Here is a 16,913-nt window from a genome sequence, read left to right on the forward strand (position 1 = left end):
AATGTACAAACCTTTATTTTCCAATAGCACACAATAGTTTACATTTAAGGTTACAGATTTTTGACACACAAATATAATTTTGGTGTAACTGCCCTTCTTAGATTTAAATAAGAAAAATAATGTTGGCACACTTATTGCTTTAGATTTAGTAAACATGATGGTGGTTCACTTATAGCCTAGATGTAGTAGACATAATGTTAGCCCACTTGTGAAGGAGACATTATTTTCACCCATGTATTATGTAGACATAGGAGACAGAATGTTAATAACTTGTATAAATTACTTAATTCAAACTGTTTTGTTGCTAAATCAAATGTTGAACCTTTCAGGCCCTTTCAATGTCAGCCCCTTGCCTTTGTCTGGTATGGCCAATGGTATGCTGTACCCCATGCAAGGATATCCTCCCATGTCACCTCTGATATTGAATAATAGCTACATGATTGGTCAGCAGTCTAGAAACATTTTCTCTATCACTTGTAGTCCACAATCTTTCTAACAAATAAAATTCTGTACTAATAGCCTTTGCCACAGTGTATCCCAGCATGCAGCTTGTGCATACCTTTTTAGCTGTCTTGTTACATCTCTTGCAGCTTTTGACATTGTTAATCATTTCATATAAAAAGTATTAGAATAATAATATGTTCTTTCATATTTAGTGCCTATTATAATTTTTTTCTTTTTCTGCTTTTATGTATCATCATACATTTTACATCATACATTAAAGTATTATTTTTTGTTTGAAGCTTGAAATAAATTGTAGCATTGATTTAAACACTAATAGAACAACAAAACCTGATGTTTAGTGAATTTTCTATTTTTCAATAACATACAAAATAAATATTTCAATCATTTTCTAACTGTTTATTGTAATTTTGTGCATTTCATTATTCAAAAGTTAATACTCTTCATTACTTGTAGATAATATTAATTTTTTGCATGTATTTTCACTTACTTTTGCATGAATATTGATTTTTTATATAAAAAGATTTTTTTTTAAATCCTGAATCAATACAAATTTTTTATTAATATAAAGCATGATTCCAGTTACATTAATATTTTGATAGTATATTTTCTAAATTATTAATTGATCAATCAAATATATGTGGTAATAAAATAATTTTTTTAAGAGATCAAAGTAGACTAAGGCTAAACAAAACATGTATTCTGTGTTTCAAGTTAAACTAAAAGTGTAGTCACATTTGTGCTGTTTTGTTTTTTTAATATGAACCTATGACAGGGAAAGCAGCTAGCAGTCACTTGGAGTTATTCAGGTCTAAGTGAATAACATTGAAGAATTGGACTATGGTTTCATTAACACATTGAAAAGATTTCATGCCTCAGTTCATACAAACTTAAGTAATGAGTTTAGTTTTTAATAGTAATAAGCTCAGGAAAATCATAATGAATTTTTTTTTTAATAGAAAGAAATATCCCTCAGTTTATCCCTTTTATATATTTATATTAGCTCATAGTCCCTAAGATCCTAATTGCTTTGCATATCTTAACAATCCCCCCTTCATGCTAACACTATAATTTGTCTTTTTTTATATGAATGCACTCCAGAGAAAACTTGTTCATCTTCCCACTTTCAGTACCAAATGTCACCACTTTATGAGCCTTTAAGTTCATTGGTACACAGTTTCTCAGCCACAACAGATTGGTGGAAGTTGAACAAGTTTAGGCTGGTCATATCTTTAAAATTGAACTCTTGCATTCGAGTTAAATGTAATGATCTATGTTGTAATGTGAAATACTTCACATTTGTTTCATCATTGGATTCAAGAACAAGGCCTATATAGGTCTAGACTGTGCAAACAAATTTCATGAAAGATAATTACTACATTCATAAAATATTATATAAGAGATAGTTTATTTTGTTTCCAAAGTAAAATTTAAAGCATTGAGAAAAGTCCATTATATCTTTCACATACTGATCAATGCATTCTGTATGTCTGAATGAACCAAACAAACTTGATTTGAATCTTAGTGTAAAGCAGTAACAGTGAACGCAAAATGCTTTTAATTAAAAATATTTTTTGAATCAAGTTTTTAATTCAAGTTTCTTCAATTCCAAAACACATCACATTTCTTTTTAAAAGTTTGAATCAAATATTTAAAAACTTTTCTCCTTTGTTTTTCCTATATTTTAATTTATTTCAAACTATTTGTGTTAACCAATAACCAGAACTTCTAGTATCTAATCAAAAGACACAATTGGCTTGATTATTTTTATTTTAAGAATGCAGGATCCACATAGTTTTCTATTCTTGAGATAGTGTTAACCAAAAGCACATTCAGTTAGCAAACATCTTCCTGGACAATCTTTAAGCATGAATCACACTAACATATATTTAGTTGTTGTTTTTTTTTTCTGTATTAATTTTTTTTTTAAGAAACAGGTAGTTGTAATATAACTTACATTATTCTTTTTTTCCCCTCTATGTAATTGTATACAAACACTTTGAACAAAAATGTTTGTGTGTTTTGTCTTGGACCTGTTGCCCTTGTTCTGACATCTATCTTCTGCATTGACACTTTTATTTTCTCTTCTATAGCTTAATTTCTTTTCTTTTAAACATAAAGCTTTTAACATTCTGTAACATTTTTGTTATTGGTAATTAATGAAAGATATAATTTTGTTAATTGCATTACATTATGTTATGTTATGTCATTCAATTATATTGTCTTGTAGAAGAGTTGTCATTAATGAACAGGTATAATAATTTTTTACCCAGCTTCTTTTGTAGCATATGAATTTCTTTTTCTTTTAAATCTTAGTATTTATTATTTTTAACTATACTTTTTAAAAAATGAACACTGCTCATTAAATCTTCGTACAACTCCAAGTAAAAGACAAATTTATTTGGCTAAAGGCGTTGGTTATTGGTTGTCTTAAATGATATTAGACCTATAAAGAATGAGGTAACCTATACTTATGATTGTCCTAAATGATGTTAGACCTATGAAGAATGAGGTAGCCTAAAAGTAAAGATCCTCTTTCAGACCTTGCGACCTATAGGGCAAATGATGTAAAAGTCATCTGTTTCTGTGGCCAACAGTTAATGAGCGTGTCGTGTGGCCAGCATAACAACCAACTGCTTTTACTTTCCCCCAACTAATGTTTGGTACCCATTAGAGTTGGGTGGACTCAGAGGTGCCCTAAAGATCCAGAAATTAAAAATCCCCATCTTCACCAGGATTTGAACCAGGGATCCTCAGTTTAGAAGCTAAGTGTTTTACCACTCAGCCACTGCACCTCCCAAAGAATGAGTTACCCTATACTTATGATTGTCATAGATGATGTTAGACCTATAAAGAATGAGTTACCCTATACTTAGTCCTAAAAGTACCCTCTACTTTATTTCAGGTCAACAAGCAACTACACAACAGTGCCCACCCTCGCCAATGTTTGTATCTGTCCCTCCTAGAACACACAAGCTGATGCACTCTGAAACTTACTTCAGGTTAAATATACTAAAAACTACTAATATTAAGAGTGGTGGGGGGTGATGATTAAGTAAGGATAATATGGTGTGAACCTAATTGATTGATAAAATATGGGGCAATTTTTTTTATAAATCCTGTCTATTACTGTCAGAGGCAAGCATCGAAAAATGAGTTTTAAAAGGGGAAGGAGTGGGAGTAATCCACTTTGAAAGATTGAAATCTATTATGTAATGCTAGGAATAACACTCTTTTTATTCTTAACTCTCAATATTTAAGGTTTTAATAAGTCATGCCAAAAAAAACAACACAGAACAATGTCTAATTCAAAATTTTAAAAAATTTCCAAATATTTTTAGAATAGAACAAAATGTTTTTAATATACTAAACTTCCCAAGCTGGCTCTATTTACTTTGGTATCCATGCTATCCTTTAAAAAGATTTTCAGTTTAGAAAGAAAAAGCTATACAGATCCAGTTTTTATTTGAAAAAAAGTTAAGAATTTCATTCTGAATGAGACTTCTTATACAAAGTTTTATACAAAGTTTTAAAAAACTGCTAGCAACTTTCTATCCCATTGTACTGCATTAGTAGTTAACTGTTCATGCTACATCTTTTGACAATTGTAGTTCTTGGGTTAAATGATATTAACTAATGTTTGACATGCCAAGATTATTTCTTCTCTTTGCTTTACAATCCTGAGCTGTATTTTGTCTCAAATCTTCAGCTATTTATGTTCAAATGTACTTTTTAAAGATCCGCTACAACTAAAAACCAAATGAAATAACCATCATTACATATACATCACTGTATTCTTTTTACAGATACATAGAGAGTTTAACTTCAGATTCTCACTACATCTCCAACTGGGAGAAAACATTGTCAGCCACACAGGACAACACACCTGCTGTACCAGAGGCCAACCTTCCCGGGCAATGGTTGGCTCAGGGAGCGGGGTGTCATGGCAGCATTACAAGTGCATTGTGGGCACTACGTGACTTTATGTTGAAAGATGCTCTAAACATTGCCAGAGCTGTACCATTTGATGATCTTTAAATGCCCAGTTGGCTAAATTCATTCTACTCTGGGCCCTATGGGGAATAGGATAATATTGTGTTAACCTAATTGAAAACAATAGTTTCAAGTAGAAAAAATATGGGGCATTATATTTTATTTTCAAAATAATTTTTTTTTAATTTTTAAATTATTATGAATATGGCATTTAAACAAAAATCCTTGTTATTTTAGAGATTTTTGTTGTCTTTTATTAAAAACATAACAAAAAAATGATACAGAAAATAAATTATGAATTTAAGGAAAGTCTTTTTAAAACCTAGGTTACTTTAATCTAAGTACAGAAAGATTTTTAAATTAAAAGTTTTACTATTTCTTCTACATTGTATATGAAAATTCCATAATTTTCTTTATGAACCCTTCTTCTTTTAAACTAAATGTTTCTCAAACTTTTACCAGTAGCACAAGCCTAGTGGAATAAAACTTTCATTCTTGCACCTCCCCTCCCCACCCCCCAAACTACTAAGCCATCTGGGGTTGTGCTGTAGGTTTTGAGAATGTTATAAAAAAGAATAAACTTAAAGGCATACAATTATAACACAATTTTTCTGTTTTTCTTTGCATATATATTTACAATAATTTTGGAAAACAAATTTACATAATGAATGTTGTTCATCACAGTTAGCCAGTTTATTTTAATTTTTTTTAAATTATTGTTTTGTAAATACATTTTTTAAGTGTTTTGTGTGTTTGAAACTAATCTTTCTGGAGAAGGTAGAGGAGATGCAACAGGTTTCTCCCCCAGCCAGCATTGAGTTCTGGGGGAATGCTGAAAGTTTTGTTTTTTTTCTCTTAGATTGCTTGTCAGAAAAGGTTCAATTGAAAAGGGTCGGGGCAAACCAATATGTATGTCAAATTAAGTCTAATAAATAATGTGTCAGTAATGGCCAATTCAAGGTTCATATTTGGCACATTAGATCATCTTTGTGTTAAGTAAGACATATTATCGCTTATCTTTTTTTTTTTTTTTTTTTGTCATGTGAAATTCTTCAACATAACCATGTACAAGTCAGACAAGAGTTCAATTTTTTTTAGTAATTGATTGTATGAAAATCATTTTACTAGGTTAATATTCAGACAGATTTTTTTTTGTCCCAGCTTCCCACCCCCACCCTTCCAATCAATCTTGCCAGGACATCCATGGAGGTGCATCCCACAGTTTGAGAAACGCTGCTTGAAACCGTTATTTCAATTCAAAAACTGCTTTGTCTTATGAACTTTGTATTCAACTAGCTACTGATGTACACAATACACTTGTTTGTCTTAAGAGGCAGCACTCATGTTTTTAACATGTTCATTAATATCACTTATTTTAACTCTATACTCTATTGTTTTAACTAGGAAAACATTTTTCTTTTCAATGTACATATATCATTTAAATTATGTTATTGTTTTTTTTTTCAATGTCTGTGTAAAGTGGAAATGTTGTATGACTAGTTGTTTGTTAGATTAGATGCTACAGGTTTTTGTGCACAATACACAATCTCAAAAAGGATTGACTATTACGCAATTGTTTTTAATTGTTTCTGTGGTAAAAGCAATCTCATGATTAATGAAAACATAGTTTTGATATTTGAGGAGGCGAATACTTAGGTGAGCCCATATACATAGGGTCATTGAGCTGACATTGATACTGTTGAGTGTATTGCCAAGTTAAAATGTTTATGTTGTCAAAGTTTTTATAATGCCATCTTGAATGCTTCTCTATGTTCATGGTTTTTCATTTATTTTTTTTTAATAAACTCTTTGTAACTATTTATAAGACTTTATTGTTTATTCAACAAAGTTTAATGCTACAGATAAATGCTGGGTATCAGATACCAGGAAAAGAAGACAAATTAGTTTTAAAAGTTTTTAAAAGTCAACACTCTGGCTGGCAAAAAAGAAAAACTCAATAATGTGAAGAAACTAAAGCTGGTTTGGTCTTATTGTAAGACATGACTTACTATCCAAAGTCATTCTTCAAGGTACAGTGGAGGGAGCATGAAGAAAGTGTCCAAAGAAAAGCTGGCTGGATAACATAAAAGAATGGACCAGCCTCACTCTTGATATCTAAGAACAGCTGCTGATCGGGAAATGTGGAGGGATTTGGTTACGCAAACTGTCACAGCACCCCTATGACAAAAGTCAAGGGATGAATGAGAGAAATACCCATACATGTTACACACACACATAAATATAAGAACACTCATTCATTCATCTATTGCGTGATCTCTGGAACCACTACCAAATGGATTTGCTTTAAATTATTAAGAAAATGAATATACCTAGTTTTTTGTGTTTTTTTTTTGCGGGTGAAGAAGTAAATGGTGGAATTCATGGTGTGGGGAGTGCTATGGTGTGGACTGTTTCATTTTAAATGAACAAAATAGGAGGGGCAAACTAAAATATTGCATAAAACGGAACAAGATCATGTTTGAAGTGTTATGAAATAGGCTTAAATTATGACAACCTTTTTCACTTCCCGTTTTGGTAGAGGCTCAGAATCAAATATGTCAATATATAACCGATAAAACTGAGATGAACTTGGATTTATTTCAGAGCAGGAAAGCTATATGTACCAAATAGCCGGCCTGGTTCTGTCCGCTCTGAGTACTCTATTAGGGCACCATACAGTGTTCTATCTGGGTTCTTCATGAACGACCCATCAGTGTTTATTGTGTGCCTTGCCATCTGTTGTAGCTTGTCAGATGGAACGTGTCTAGGGGTTGCTCCATTCTGCCGGCTGATGTTGATGGGAAGAGTGGACAGCCTCCTCCACTGACGACAAGTAGGCTTACTAATTAGGCTATCTTTACAATAGCATTTATTGATTTGACCAAGGCCTTTGACCTTGTTAGCAGAAGCGGTCTGTTGCTGTACTAGAGAGAATCGGCTGCCCAAATAAGTTAAGAAAACTAGTGTCAGCTTTTCACGAAAATATGCAGGGCACCGTTCAGTTTGAAAGTTCTTCCTCCAGGCCATTCTCCATTAAGAGCGGTGTAAAACAAGGATGTGTACTGGCCCCTACACTATTTGGCATCTTCTTCTCAGTCGTACTATCCAGTGCTTTTAAATCCCTGGAAGACGGAATATACATCCATAGCAGATCCGATGGAAGGCTCTTTAACCTGGCACGTCTTAAAGCCAAAACGAAAAGGCGTCGTATCTTGATAAGGGAGCTGCCATGCTGTTTGCCGATGACGCGGCACTCGTATCTCACTCACAAGGAGGTCTACAGAAGATAGTGAACGCCTTAGCAGCTGCTTGTCAAGAGTTTAGCCTTACTATAAGTCTCTCCAAGACCGAAATCCTGGCACAAGACGTCGCAGAAATACCTATAATACAAACCACACCCTTTCAGTGGTGCAGGAATTTACCTACTTGGGTTCAACAATTGTCAGTAACCTAGACTTAGACATCGAGCTGACAAAAAGGATAGGAAAAGCTACCACAGCATTGGCAAAACTCTCCAAGCGCGTCTGGGAAAATGGTAAATTGACCACAGCGACCAAAATCCTAGTCTACAACGCCTGTGTTGTGAGCACTCTCCTTTATGGCAGTGAAAGCTGGTCAACATACATGTACCAAGAGCACAGATTGAATAGTTTCCACTTGCGCTGCCTGAGACGCATAATGGGCATCTCTTGGAGGGACCATGTCTCCAATCAGGAAGTTTTGAGACTGGCCAATATGAACAGCATGTATGCTCTCATGACACAAAGAAGATTACGCTGGCTCGGACATGTCACCCGCATGCCAGATGGTAGAATCCCGAAAGATATCTTATATGCTGAGCTTGTGAAAGGAGTCAGACCGGCGCCTTCGACATAGAAAGCCTTAGCTCCGACCAGATCGAGGCCTACGTCATCACTGGTCAGAGGCCAAGGTTATGCGTCACTGATGATGCGTGTGTACGTAACCACGGAGGTCACGGTCAGACCCAAGGGCAGCCCAAGACTAACATATAGAGATGCATCAGCGAAAGTATGTGGGAAAACATAGCCAAAGACCGGAGTGCATGGAGACAGACTGTGCACGCTGGGACAACCCTTGCTGAGAACAAAAGAAATGAAGCGGCTTTAATCAAGAGGGATAAAAAGAAAGCTGCCCTGTCTGCTAGCCCTAAATCAGAGGCATACACATGTACGAATTGTGGCAAAGTTTGCCGTTCTAGAATTGGCTTGATTAGCCAGACCAGATTCTGCCCCGTCTCAAGATTAAGCCAAACCAGTGACTCATTTGGGCGCATCCATTGCCTTTCGGGACAAAAGGAGCCATATACAGTAGGCCTACCCTATCAGGGGAGAATCAAGCATTTTCACATTAATTGTGCGCAAATTGTAAAAATGACCACATTTTAACGGGGTTCCTTTCCCTCTACTGATTGAATTAAATTGTAGTGAGTAGCGAAATCGCCCCGCGTTCTTATGCAGTCAGCATTGCCATGTCTCTCCTTAAATTAAGGAAAGTAACTTGTGTAAATATAAAACAGAAGAATCTATGATAGTATGTAAGACATTTTTCTGGGGAGGATGGGGGTATGTGATATTACAATTATGTGTGGAGGGGGGAGGAACGTTATTGTTATAAACCTGGTGGTGGCACAGATGGGGGTAGTGGTGTATGTGTAGTCAGCCGACGCAAATCGCCCCAGGCCAGCGCTAGACGAGCGGTCAACCGTGACGAGTTACGACGATCGGCCGAGACGAGTGTCAACAAGAGAGTTCGGGAAGGATCGCCGACGTGAACAGAGCTCAGGGGCGTCACGAGAGTTGTAGTCATCTGACCACCTAGAAACGTCGAGCGGTGTTCTGTCCGGTTCGAGAAGGCCAGTAGGGACCCTATATAAGAGCGGAGGTGACGCAGTCAAGACGGTTGAGAAAGCGGGTTCACGACAGGAGTTCAGAACACGGTTGACTACAGCACAGTTCAGCGGTGTGGTTCTGTACGGAGCATTACGACGGTTCAGTGCGGAGTACTATCAAGTACAGTTGAGACGAACGGCGTCTTGATCTTGGTCTGTGATCGAGTCCGACACAACGAGCCTAGTGTGTGAAGTCAGTCCTGAACTGTTGAACCCAGTGCAAGCCCGGAACGAGACGGAGAGGCCAGTGCAAAAGACTTGATACGGTGGAACGGTGTTATCGGAGAGATATTTGTTATCGCAGAGCTATTTGTACTGTTCTACGTGCTGCCAATTGTACAGTATTGGCTGTTATTTATGGACATTAAACCTTTACGTTATTTCGGAGCCCTGACTTGTCAAGTTCTTTAAGTTGGTGGTGTATGGTGCAGTTTGCAGAGAGCCTGGATAGTGAGATTCGTAACATTATAATAATGGTGTAATGTTTAAGGATATAAAAAAGGACTCTGATCAAAATAAACAGCACTTAGTATCGACTAGTTAAACGTAAAAGGATACTATAATTCAAGAGCCAAGTGAATGTGTGCGGAAGTTTAAAAAAAAAAAGGGTTCCACCCCCCCCCTAAAAAAAACAAACAGAGTCTATAAATATTTCAACGTAAGGGATACTAGAATTCATGGGTCAAAAGTATATGTGGGAATGTTACAATGATGACTGTTACATATGAATTACGAAAAAAAAATGGATTGGGAGGTCTCTCAAAATAAAGCGCATCAAATAGGCCTATTTATAAAATTGATCTTTGGATTTTTTAAACAAGAGTAGGCCTATATTGTGATTAATCAACATGATTTTCAGTGATCATGTGTTAAGATAAAAGTATATTTATTGTAAACCGATTTTCAGTGATTACTAGTCATGGAAACTTTCTTTTGTGAAAAAGTTATGCGAATCAGTAGTCGTTGAATTTTTTGTTACTGTGTGAATTGTCTAGTGAACTACCAAAGTTTCGTCGAACCATTTGTTGTGAACAAATAATCATTGTCTGTGAACCATTTGTCATGACCTCCTGTAAATGGTAGCCACTAAATTCGGAAAAGTACGAGTTGAGACTAGGTCTCCTGAAACTCTAAGCCAACGAAAGCTACCCTCTGCTGGCCTATTTGAACAATAGTTCTGTTTGAAAGGGATCCAGCAGATTAAAATTGGTTGCAACTTGGTTGGTATCCCATAAGACACTTGGGACTAGATGCTAGACCCGAAGCCAAGCACCCTAAGGAAACCCCGTAATTTTCTTTTTGTGCAATAACCTGTGTTCCTTGACACCCCAACGTAGGCCTATATATATATATATATATATATATATATATATATATATATATATATATATATATATATATATATATATATATATATATATATATATATATATATATATATATATGATATATATATCATCATGGGCGTAGCCAGGATTTTTTTCGGGGGGGGGGGGGGGTTCGGGGGATTTTTTTCTCCCCCCCCCCCCGCGAATTTTTTTTTTATGTGTGTGTGTGTGTACATAATCTTTATTGCATTCTGACCCTTCATTCTTTCGGAAGACGTTTATTGTGCCCTAAAATAGGTTCTTCCATGAGTTAGTGGAAAAATTGTAGATTCCCCGCCAATACTAGCAAAGGGGTCTGGGGGAGCGCTAGGAGCTCCCCCAGCGCGGGGCGAAGCCCCGCCGCCAAGCACTATTTCTGATATTGAAAGCCAACAAAATGCATATTCTGAGGTATCTACAGTGCATTTTCCTGCTATTAAAAAGTTTTACTTCAAAATCCTAATGTGCTATTCTTACTGACTTAGACCCTCCCGCGCCGTTTGGCGCCTTTGCCGTCAAGCTGTTTCCATAAAATTGTAGATTCCCCGCCATTACTGGCAATGGGGTCTGGGGAGCGCTAGCGCGGGGCGAAGCCCCGCCGCCAAGCACTATTTCTGGTATTGAAAGCCAACAAAATGCATATTCTGAGGTATCTACAGTGCATTTTCCTGCTATTAAAAAGTTTTATTTCAAAAACCTAATGTGCTATTCTTACTGACTTAGACCCTACCGCGCCGTTTGGAGCATTTGACGTCAAGCTGTTTCCGTAAAAATCTGTCACTGGTAATGTCTGAAGCCTCTTCCCACCTGCCATGAGGACCTCAATGAATGAGTGGCGTCAAGTTGTACTAGGATATCATTGCAACTCTTCTTATGCGTAATTCATTTTGTCGGAGAACATGTCCCGCAAACCTCATGCGTCGCTCTCTCACAATCTTACTAAAGGGTCGACTCCCAGTTCGGCACAGGATTTCCTTGATTTAAACCCGATCTCTATAACTGACTCCTAAAATCTGTCTTAGCCATCTTTGTTGAGCCACATTTAGTGTTTTTCATTTCGGCAGATGACTATTCACTGCAGTTTATTAAGGGAGCCCAGCCACTGGTAAAAATGTGTAACCACTCTTGAATACGCTCTTAGAATTAAGTGACTAGTTTGCTTTAGATTTTATATCGAAAAGAGAAGTTTTATCGTCAAAATCACTTGTGGGGGGTTTTCCACCTCAAAATGCTCTGTAGGGGGATCTTAAACTCAAAACCATCTGGAGGGGTTTTAAACTTTAAACAAACGCCATCTGTAGAAGATGGGTTTAAACTCAAAACCCCCGATTGGATTGGCTACGCTCAAATAATTTTAGTGTGTAATTTGCTTTTTTTTTTTTATATTGAAAAGGTATTTTTAGCATTAAACCCCTCTGAATGAGGGTTTAAACTCAAAACCCCTTTTGGCAACGCTCATAGCATTTTGAGTGCGTAATTTGCTTTTTTTCTTACACTGAAGATGTATTTTTTAGCCTCAAACCCCCCTGGCGGGGAGTTTAAACTCAAAACCCATTTGGCTACGTTCATAGATTTTAGTGTGAGTAATTTGCTTTTATTTATATTGAAGATGTACTTTTTAGTAGTTTTTAGCTTCAAACTCCATTGGAGGGGAGTTTAAACTCAAAACCCCTTTGACTACACTCAAAAAAAAACATTTTGAGTGTATAATTTGCTTTTTTATTTCTATTAAAGAGGTATTTTTTACCTTCAAACCCCGCTGAAATAGGGTTTAAACTAAAAACTTAGTCAAAACCCATTTAGCTACGCTCATAACATTTTGAGTGCGTAATTAATTTTTTTTTATATTGAAGAGGGGGTTTATCGTAAATTTTGGAGGGGGTTTTAAAATCAAAATATCCCTTAACTGTGCTCTTGGAATTAGGGGATTTTCGTTTGCATTTTTGTTTTGTTTTGTTTTATAGAAGGGGGGGGGGGTTAACTGCAAAAACCCCAAGTAGGGGGTTTAAAACTCGAAACCCCTAGTAGAGGATTTTAAACTCAAACCCCCTGGTAGGGGTTTTTAAACTCGAACCCCCCCTGGTAGGGGGTTTTAAACTCAAAACCCCCTGGTAAGGGGTTTTAAACTCAAAACCCCATTGGTTGTGCTGGGGCAATTGATGGTTTAGGATTAAAATCTCACCTAAAATAAACAAAATCAAAGGAAAAAATCATTCACTAAATTCCGATCCTCCCCCCCAAGGGGGGGGATTTCATTTCGAGGGGGGGCGGGGGGTTTGAACCCCAACCCCCCCCCCCTGGCTACGCCCATGATATATATATATATATATATATATATATATATATATATATATATATATATATATATATATATATATAGAGAGAGAGAGAGAGAGAGAGAGAGAGAGAGAGAGAGAAAGAGAGAGTGCTTTTTTGTGACGGTACGCACCGCTATGACATCATCATTCCTTTGAGTTCCTCATGGAACATAGGGCCTCGACATAAACACGCCACTCTCCACGGTCTCTTGCTAGCTTTTTGATGGTGTCCCAGCTCTTCCCGGTCTTCTCTGCTTCTTCAAGTACACTGCGTCGCCATGTTCTTTTTGGTCTTCCTCTGCGTCTTGTTCCCTGGGGGTTCCACTCTATGGCCTGCCTAGCTCTGTTGCTGGTATCTTTTCTAAGGGTGTGACCAATCCATCTCCACTTCCTCTCTAAGATCTGCACTTCTATATTTTCTGTCCACTCATCTCCCACAGTTTGGTGTTTTCTACTTTGTCATACCAGTGTATTTTTAGGATATTTCTCAGGCATCTGTTGATGAAGGTCTGTATTTTTTTTGTTGTGGCTTCAGTTGTTCTCCATGTTTCAGAACCATACAGTAGGACAGCCTTGACATTAGAATTAAAGATTCTTAGTTTAGTCTTGTTTGAGATGTAAGGAGATTTCCAGGTTGGTTTTAGCTGTGTAAATGTCTGACGTGCTAGATTTATACGGCGTTTAATGTCTTCATCTGTTCCACCTGATATACTGACTACACTCCCAAGGTATATAAAATTTTCTACTTGGTCTATTGTCTGAGAATCCAATACTATGTCTCCACTTTGTTTATTGTTTACTTTAAGTACTTTAGTTTTTTGGTGGTTTATTTTGAAGCCTACTCTTTTTCCTACTTCGCTTAAAGCTGTGACCTTTTCTTGCATATCCTGTAGTCTGTGTGATAATAGGGCTATGTCATCAGCGAATTCCAGATCTTCCAGCTTTTGTGTGAGAGTCCATTGGATTCCTTTCCCTGCGTTAGAGTAGGCTTCTTTTGTGACCCAATCCAGTACTAGAAGGAACAGGAGTGGTGAAAGAAGACATCCCTGTTTGACTCCTGTTGTGACTGGAAATTCCTCTGACAGCTTGCCACAGTGGGTTACTTGGCAGGTGAAACCATCATAAAGGTTCTTGATTATGGTTATTATTTTATTGGGGATCCCATAATGTCTCATTACTGTCCAGATAGATTCTCTGTCGACACTATCAAAAGCTTTTTCAAAGTCAACAAAAGTTGCATAGAGAGGAGATTGCCATTCGACACATTGTTCTACAATTATCCTGAGTGTAGCTATTTGGTCAGCACAAGATCTCCCTTTTCTGAATCCGGCCTGTTCTTCCCTTAGGTGTTCATCACATGCTCCCTTTATTCTGTTTAGTAGGATTCTGCTAAAAATCTTGCTTGGTACTGACAGCAAAGTGATGCCTCGCCATTTCTCACATTGTGATAGATCTCCACTCTTTGGTATTTTAATTAGCAAGCCCTTTTTCCACTCACCCGGAGGTGTTTCTGTTAACCAAATTTTGTTGAATAGTTTGTGCATTTGGTCAACTATTTCACTTCCTCCTTCTTTTAGGACTTCGGGTGGTATGTTGTCAATTCCAGCTGCTTTACCTGTCTTCATTTGTTTGAGTGCATTCCTTATTTCTTCTTTTGTTATTTCTTCCATGTTTATGTCTAGTGTTGGTCCTGCATTTAGATCTGGTGGATTTCGTGATTTAGGTCTATTGAGCACTTCTTGAAAATATTCTTTCCATCTTTCAAGTTGTTCATTTATTGAAGAAAGTAGTTTTCCGTATTTGTTTCGGACTGGAACATTGCAATTAGCCTTTTTGGTACTGAGAAGTTTGGTGATTTTGTATAGTTGTTTTATATCTCCTTTACCTGCTGCTTCTTCTGCCTGTTCTGCCAGATTATTGTAAAATGATCGTTTGTCTTGTCTAAGCATTTTGGTGACTTTCTGTGAAACTGCTTGGTAGTCTTGTTTTGATTGTTGCTTGTGGTTTCTTGTTTTTGCTAGGTTAACTGCCTGTTTAGCGCATTTCCTTTCTTCGATTAATTTCCATGTCTCGTCACTAATCCACTGTTTTTTCTTCTTAGGGTTAAGGCTTAGTACTTCATTGCTTGTTTCAGTAATAATTTCTTTGAAATTTTGCCAAGATTTATCGACGCTTTGTTTGGCCTCATCTAGTTGTAGCACAGCAAATCTATTTTGAAGGGATAGTTGGAATTCCTTTTTAATCTGTGTGTTGTTGAGCTTGTCTAGGTCAAATCTTTTCCTTTTGTTTCTTTCTGTTTTATTGCTGGCCAGCTTCATTTTTAGTTTGGCAACAACTAGGTGGTGGTCTGAGCCAATATCTGCTCCTCTTCTGTTTCGTACATCTAGTAATGTGCTTCTCCAGTTCCGCCGTATGGTAATGTGGTCGATTTGATTCTCTGTTTTATTGTCTGGTGAAACCCATGTCACTTTGTGGCATTTTTTGTGGGGGAAAATGCTGCCTCCTATCACTAATTCATTAAATGTGCAGAAGTCTGCAAACATTTCTCCATTTTCGTTTATGGTGCCAAGTCCATGGGTGCCCATACTTTTCTCTCTCTCTCTGTTGTCACTTCCCACTTTGGCATTCAAGTCTCCCATGACGATCAAAACATCTCTTGTAGGTATTTTGTCAACTATACTTTGCAGTTGGTCATAGAATGTATTTTTGTCAGTATCACTTGCAAGGTTGGTGGGAGCATAGCACATAATGATGTGAACATTTTTGAACTTAGACAAAAATTTGGCTCTAATTATTCGTTCTGAAACTGGTTCCCATTCTAAAAGACTTTTGAAAGCTTCCTTGTTTAGTAGTAGTGCTACACCATTTTCATGTAAGTCATCTTCTTTTTCCTTTCCAGAGAAGAGAAGGGTTTCTCCTGATTGCAGTCTTGTTTCACCGAATGTGTTCCATCGAACTTCACTCATTCCCAGGATCTGTAGTTTGTAGTTGGCCATTTCCTTGGCAGTTTGTGCACATCTACCTGGTTCTAGTAAAGTGCGGACATTCCATGTTCCCAAGTTAAATGCTGCCTTCTGAATAAGGAAGTGTTTCTTTTTCATTGGTTTAAGTAGAGTGGTCGGCCTCACAGGATTCGTTCGACTTTCCCTGCATAGCTTCATAAGTCTCCTTTGTGGAGCTCTACTTTCGCCTCTGACAATGTTTAGTGTTTGTGCTTTTGTTCTGGTTTCTATAACACTTTTTTTTTTCCATGGACAGGTTGTTAGCCTATCGCACAACCCCTGTGTCCCGGGGAGGGGGATGCACCTTTTGTCTGGCCTCTTTCCTAACAGACCTGTCCGGCTTGGTAGTACCTGCCAGGAGTGATGAGCTCCCGCCGGTATAGCTCTGAGGGTCATTGAGGCACTCAAGCTGTCACACCACGGCAAGGTATGTGCATCAGGTGACAGACCGCTATGACATACCGGCACCTTTTTCAATGAGGAGAAAAATTATTACTTTTCATTTATGTATTAATTTATCAGTAGTTAAAAGTTAGGCAATCCATCACTGATCTGAGTATACCCTCCCCCCCCCTCTGGCTACAATTATGGAAATTGGTGACTATCATTTATCCTTCAGTTTTTGTTGTGTAAAATAAAAATGGGGAGGGTGGGGGTATCTCAAAACCACCTTGGAAATATTTATGGAATTTAGAGACTGTGGTTTTCCTTTACATTTTTATTGGCGTTTTTTTGTTTAAACTCAGCCCCCCCCCCACATGGCTACGCTCATGAAATTTGGTGAGTGTAGTTTGTTTTAGTTGTTTTTTTTTAATTGAAGAGTGGGGTTAACCTCAAAATTCAAAACCCCGCCTTAAGTGGA

General features: G+C 37.1%; 1 protein-coding gene across 2 annotated transcripts in view; it reads left to right on the forward strand.

Moving 5' to 3' along the window:
* Positions 1-6,273, forward strand: part of LOC106052308 (protein polybromo-1-like) — a 46,383-nt gene extending 40,110 nt beyond the window's left edge. The window contains exons 37-39 of one of the 2 annotated variants that reach the window (XM_056026920.1): positions 330-443; positions 3,368-3,464; positions 4,269-6,273. In XM_056026920.1, the coding sequence (XP_055882895.1) occupies positions 330-443; positions 3,368-3,464; positions 4,269-4,500 (443 nt within the window). In that variant the 3' untranslated portion in view covers positions 4,501-6,273. The remainder of the gene's footprint in view (positions 1-329; positions 444-3,367; positions 3,465-4,268) is intronic. The other variant, XM_056026921.1, reaches the window with a different exon arrangement.
* Positions 6,274-16,913: the final 10,640 nt, after the last annotated feature.

The sequence above is a fragment of the Biomphalaria glabrata genome, chromosome 4 (genome assembly GCF_947242115.1).
Source record: "Biomphalaria glabrata chromosome 4, xgBioGlab47.1, whole genome shotgun sequence".
In the NCBI taxonomy this organism is placed as follows: domain Eukaryota; kingdom Metazoa; phylum Mollusca; class Gastropoda; family Planorbidae; genus Biomphalaria; species Biomphalaria glabrata.